Genomic DNA, 6,726 nt, shown 5'->3' with positions numbered 1-6,726 from the left:
CATCAAAATGGAATTAACTAAAACATATTCCCTCATTCATCTTCTGTCTTTCTGCTCCAATACAAAATCTCATAATAACGGGAAAAAGTTATGATTCAACCCCAACAAAAATGATTAGTCCATTTCTCGGATGAACTATTGCTCCAAAATTTCTGGTTACGCGTATTAATTAGATCTCTTAACTTTGTTTGTACATATAAACATCACCATCCAGCAATCACTAGAGGATGGATTGAGAATGTTGTGGAATGCATGGCTCCTGATATCTGGCTAAGACAAGACATTACAAGTAAGATATTTTTCCATTGCCAACAGATGAGGTAGAAAGGTAAAACAGTAACTCACATATAACCAAGAAAGCCTCTGCTAATAAGCCCAAGAAGCAGAGAGCCTTGAAAAAGCATGTTGGGAACCTGCACAAAATCTCCAGCCATGGCTGGATTTGATGAAAGTATCAGGTTAACAATGAACATAGAGAAAGACAACGTAGCTCCTGCAATGAAATATCTAGTTTTGACATAAATTAATGAGATCGTCACAAGACATTTATTCTTTGCAATTTTGTTAGAAATATGACAGGTGATAAAGACTATTCGTTTCATTTTATTTCCTTTAATGTTCTTATCTATCATTTCAATATATATTTTCATTTTATGAAAAAAGAATTAGATATATTTATATAAAATGAGTTATTTTCTAATTCGGACTTATTTTAGTACGATGAAAGAATGAGGAAGGGCTCATTTAGGTGGGGATTCAAGACAGTTTTTATAATACCAATTCTCTACTCACAGGCAGAAATGAAAATTATGAAGAAACAAGAGGCACAAAACTATAACACGATCTACTAAATGGATTAAGAGAAAAAATTTTAAAAAATAAAATAAAATTCATCAGATTTCAAGTTCCCATTTAAACGAAGAAAATGTAACAAGTCATTAGGAAACTAAGCCGGATGCAAAACTAATAAATATCCTGACACCTCGAGAAAATTTATTGATTAAAACCCAGGATATGGACTCAAAATCTTTCTCCAAATCTGAAGAATATGGCACCAGTTCCAGAGTTAACATCAACAGCATACTCTGCTCGTACTAATCCAAGCTTTACTCCAGCACCGTACGAGGATCCATGGCCCATTCTCCGGTAAACTGCAGTCGGATTTCCCTTCAAGTCCTTTGAGCTACCCAGATCGTTTCCATGCTCAGCAAAAACATAAGCATGTGTATTTCTTACAGGTATCCTTAGCTCAGCAGCTAACTGCAAACAGAATTATAACAAATTACAAATGCTGAGACTTCAATGGAAAAAAGTTTGTTAAAATAAATGCAGGCATGCCCGATACACTTGTTTTTTCTATATAGCAGTGATTTGCATCTACCTCACCCATATACCCTCTATCCAAAAATCTTTATTTAAGATGTACATATTTTGGAATATTCCGACAGGAGATGATGCAAACATTTTATACCCATTTCATACAAAATGGCATACAGTGATAATTATTTTCATATGGAAATTGGAGAGGTCATGTAATATTATTTTCTCTCTCACAGGTAGAAGTACTTCCGCAAATAAATAAAAAATTTATCGACATGCAACTGAAAAAACTTGTAACCTAATTCTTGTTATTTTGACACACCTCGAGTATATTTCTTGCAGCTCCAAGCTCCCCCATGTTATAACCTCGAACTGAATAAGGTCCCCCCAAAGTGAAGGCATCATAGCTGGGAAGATCACCTACGCAACCACCATAATGGCCATGAAGGACTAAAACAGGAGGTGGTGGCTTCCCAGCACCTTCCTCTACTTGCTTCAACTGGAGAAATTGAGTGACTGTTAACTGGTGACGATTGAAAAATGGAAACTTGCTACCAATGCCGAGCCCTTGGTCAAGCTGCAAAATAAATATATGGTATTCTCAATAAGATATGATATATGTTAGCTCCAAAACAATTGGCATGCTTCTAGAAGGTGCACAACAGATAATTCATATCTATCAGAGGCATGCCATCATAAATTAACCCTTGATGAAGAAGACCTGTTGGTATATGCTTTAACAAGTCTGAGCACAACATGAACTTGTGTAACTGATACCACGCAGAGCAGTATGACTCAATCATAAAAGTAAAGTAATAAATTCAATCAGGGATCAGATTCAGAAACCAAATGTTAATTGTTTCTCTCTATCGAGGTAAGTGGGGAAGAAAAAACTATATTTTTCTATGAAGAGTTTTAAGCATGGGCCAAGCTGAATCAAGCGCAGCACAGGATAAAAGTATAAAAGGTGTCATGAAAAATGTATGGCCCTCACCTGAAACACATTTCTCTCACCGACTATAGCACCATTTAGGAATTTGGTGTTATCCCGTGTGATATTTGCCTGCAAAAATGCCACATGATCAACTCCAGTGCCACTGAGAGTTGTGGGAGGTCCATCGGCGCTAACTCCTCCACTTGGTAATACCCTTTGGCCATTTGCAGAAATATGACTGCTTTCATCGCGTGTAGTTATCTCCTCCATCACGAGCCCATAAGTAAATTTGCTTTGACGCGTAAAGTTCTGGCCAGGAAAAAAAAAGAAGAAAATAGATTGGCTAACATCTCTACTCACCAATAGGATCATGTGTAAGCTAAATTTATAATCCAATCTCTGTATTAAAACACTCAACAAGCTAAAACCATATTAGTATTAGCTCAAAATATATATCAAAACCATCAAGGAAGAAAGTTCCCATCAGTAAAACTTAATACAAGTGTATAACCAAGATTTTGAAGTCTACCTCTGTAAAATTGGCTTTAACACCAGCCCTATCAACCCAAATAGGTGGAATGTCTTCTATTCCAGGTCCTCCAGTGAAAACCGGACTCAACTTTCTACTGTTAAAGCAGCTGGCGCGAAAGGTACGGTTTCGAGGATTGTACACACCGTCCACATAAGGATGGACATACTCAAGCTTGAAAGCAAGATCATCCTGTACATTGCGGACAAAAATTGGTTACTGAGTAGGTATTTGGAACAAATGGCACTTCATATTTCTGATTAAAAATCATAATAATTGACCTGGGGATTGAGGAAATTGCTGGTGGTCACTGAACCAAGAAGTGACCTGTTCAACCCTTGAATATTTCGATGCTCAAAAGAAACAGTTCCACCAGGCTGGATTGAAGCCTGAGAGCATGCACAAACAGAAAACACTTACAACCAAGTTCAAGTGCAAACCTAAAACATGAAGTTTCATTGTTCATCAAATTACCAAAGTAGGGCGGCCCCCACGACCTGGGACAATACTCCATTCTGTACTAACTTCAGCAGACTTCTGCTCCAGTTCTTTCAACTTGATTTCAACTATTATACCACCCTCATTTTTTTCGTCCGGGCGTGGATTTACCTCAATGTTGGAGAAGAGAGCTAAAGAATTTATATTTCTCAAAGCTTGTTTCCCAGCCTCTATGTTAAAAACTTGTCCTTGGCGAAGCTGAAAACAAATTAAAACAAATATTTAAATAACCAGCACTAAAAACCAAATCAAAGAGACAAGCACCACATAAAGAAATTTCACTCTAAACAATTAATAACCAATCAAATGATCAAAGATAACTAACATGTTGCACCGGTATCATAATTAAAATCATGAGTAATTTTGAACAAAAGAAGCTGTCATGGCATACTCAAAACTTTTTAGAAGAGGACCTTTCACGTTTTATCACAAAACCAATTCATCATACAACAATAACTCCATCAGGATATATATAAAAGTCTCAAAACTAAAGCATAAATTTATTCAAGAATTTTAAGACATCAAATTTAGTCATTAAGCACTAGCGAGGATTGACTAGCACCCTCACCTGATTGGGTAACTCTCTTTTTATAACAGGAAACTGAGTGTTGCCCTCGCAAACATTTCCTAGCTTATCCTGGAACTGAATCACAAGCTGTGTAATGTCACCTTCCACAACCTCACACACGACCTCTTTGGTATTCAAATTACCAAAGTTCACAACTTGGGCACAAGCGTACCCATTCTCATGATACCACTGTTGTACTCTATCCCTAATCCTCTGCAACAACCTCGCACTCACCTTCCCCTGCTCTCTCAACATCTGCAAAATCTCTCTTTGCACAGACGGTGGTAGCATACAAGGTCTTGAATTCTCAATTCTCCTCCTGTAATCCTTCTCTTGAGTCCTCATGTAATCCAACTTCTCCTTCTCGGTCATATCAGCATCCATTTCAATCGGTTTTGATTGAGCCACCAAACCCACATTGATGCACCTAAACCTATCAGCAGACTGCCACGTTGACTCGAGGAATGGAATGGTTACATTGATGGTGCCGTCCGGGTTTGTTTTCGCCTCCAAATCCACTTTCTCAAACATCCCACACGTGGCTAGAGTTTCAAGCTCTTTCTGGAGCTGCGCTTTGGTGTAAACACCGCCTGGCCGGAGCGACACCATCTCAAAGAAGGAGTCCTCGGTGCCGACAGTGGAGCCACGGCGGCGATCAAAGAACAAGATATCAGAGACTTTGTATTTCTTGAATCCGCTCAACTTGTTCAGAAGGACCACAATGTTGGCGGGCAATCCATGGGAATCCCATTCCTGTTGAGGATCATCGTCTTTCGCGAAGGCTAAAAAAATGCGAGACCAGAAATTATGACCTTGACCTCCGCCTCCATCACCACCTCCTCCACCACCACCTCCACCCCAACAATTGAAGTTAGAGCCGCCCCCGCCTCCCCCGACTAGCGGGACAGCGAAATGGAAAAGAACGCCAGAGGCGGCGGAGAGGGCGATGAATTTGGGGTAAATTACAGAATCGACCGCGGAACGGATAGATTTCGAGGGATTAGGGCTTTTGGAGGAAGAGGCGTCGAGAGAGGATAGATTCGACTGTATAGTTGAATGGAGAGGAGAAAATCGACATTGAGTTGGCGGGATGATGGATGACAAATTCTGTCGTCGACGGCGGGCGGTGCAGGAGCTTGGGGAAGGGAGTAGAGAGGCGGCGGCGGAGGACGCCATGGGCGGCGGGGATAAGGGGGAGCTGAAAGTGGAGAAGTCCGCAAGGGGTTTATTGTATTTTTTGACTGCTAAACCTTCTGTGAGAGTGAAATTGCGACCAATTTCATTTAAAATATAATTTATTTTTATTCTATCAATTATATATTTTCTTAAAAAAACAATGGAAAGATTAGTTGATATAAGGTGAAAGAATATTACATTTTCCTTAAAAAAAATGAATATTACATTTATTTAAGCGTAAATTTGCTTTAAATCCCCACATTCATTTTTAAATTTGCCTTCATACTTTTTCAAAAAAATTGTGTGTTTGTCCTCTCTTATCCATAACAAAAAAAATTTGCACCCAGTACAAAAAAAATTAAATATATGATACTAATATATAATATTTGAATATCAAGTATTTCAGATCTGGTAATAATTTATGATTTTTGAGCACTTAAACACATATAAAAAAATATTGGTATTAATGACAAATTTACCTTTTCGGATAAAAATCAGTAAAAAATATTGAAAATATAGTACATCAATATGATATTTGAACGCGATTTTTTCAGATCTGATATTAATATATGATTTTTGACTACCTAAACATTTGTATCAAATGTTTATATTAACAAAGTTGTTCTAATTTTATTCTCAAATTCTTTTTATTATATCCAAAACATTTTGTATTCAAATATTATATATTAGTACCATATTTTCATATTTTGTACTGATTTTCATATGAAAATACAAATGTGTTATTAATATTAATATCTGTTATATATGTTCGAGTACTCAAAAATCATATATTACTACCAGATTTGAAACGATTAATAGTCAAATATCATATGTTCATATCATATTTTTAATGTTTTACACCGATTTTCTTACAAGAAAAGACACGTGTTCAAAGAGTTCAAACATATTATTTCTGACTCGAGAATTGAAATCACAATTTTGTTTTTATTTTTTTAGCAATTTACCGTTTATTTAATTAGAAAATTTTCTTTAAATTAAATTGTTGGCAATATAAATAAATAATATTAAGTAAGAGCAATTTGACTACTCCTATTTTAGAATGTTTTAACTCTTATATCTTATTCATTTAGTTTCAAAAAAGATATATTTGTTACTATAAAATCTTTTTATTATAATAAAATAATACTATAAAAATAATGTAAGTAAAAGTCTATGTTATTTAATTTCAGAAAGATATATTTTAGAATTTAAATATAACTCGCTTACCCTCATAAAAAAAAATGTGCATGGGGAAATTTGTAATCACCCCTCTTTTTCAAACTTAACTTTCTCCTCACTCCCCATCCCCTTATTTCTTTGTTTAAACTCCCCATTTTTACAAAATTTTCAAAAACATCCTTAAATTCTATGATTTTGGTATGTGGCATTGTTATACCTATTGAATCTATTCTTAAAAGCATATAGCCCCAATACATACAGCTACACAAGGTTTCAGCCTATATACCATGCTAAAATGATCGATTTTTTTTAATAAATGTCTCATCATGCTTCCGTATAATAAATTGAATCGTTTACCTTTTTTACCAGAATACCGCCGGTTTATATCCATCGAATTTTACAGACTGCTCCTCACAGTCCAACCACACAATCGCAACCGATGGTTTCTGACGCATGTTCCTTCAGCAACGCTTAGCACAACCTTGTTTAGTTTCCTACCTCAGGGTGTATGGTAAAAGCTCA

At 36.3% G+C, this 6,726-nt stretch overlaps 1 protein-coding gene across 1 annotated transcript; it reads right to left on the bottom strand.

The window, feature by feature from the left end:
* Window positions 1-889: 889 nt before the first annotated feature.
* On the bottom strand, window positions 890-5,115 carry LOC140979549 (protein TOC75-3, chloroplastic-like). The gene is made up of 7 exons (XM_073444990.1): window positions 3,850-5,115; window positions 3,258-3,479; window positions 3,065-3,172; window positions 2,784-2,975; window positions 2,315-2,563; window positions 1,643-1,897; window positions 890-1,260 (listed from the first exon to the last, which is right to left on the bottom strand). Exons 1-7 carry the CDS (start codon window positions 5,023-5,025, stop codon window positions 1,021-1,023), a joined length of 2,442 nt encoding a protein of 813 aa, XP_073301091.1. The 5' UTR covers window positions 5,026-5,115; the 3' UTR covers window positions 890-1,020.
* Window positions 5,116-6,726: the final 1,611 nt, after the last annotated feature.

This window comes from Primulina huaijiensis, chromosome 6, assembly GCF_012295235.1.
Source record: "Primulina huaijiensis isolate GDHJ02 chromosome 6, ASM1229523v2, whole genome shotgun sequence".
Taxonomy (NCBI): Eukaryota; Viridiplantae; Streptophyta; class Magnoliopsida; order Lamiales; family Gesneriaceae; genus Primulina; species Primulina huaijiensis.
Note: the sequence above shows the minus strand (reverse complement) of the source record. Positions and strands in the feature narration are given on the sequence as shown.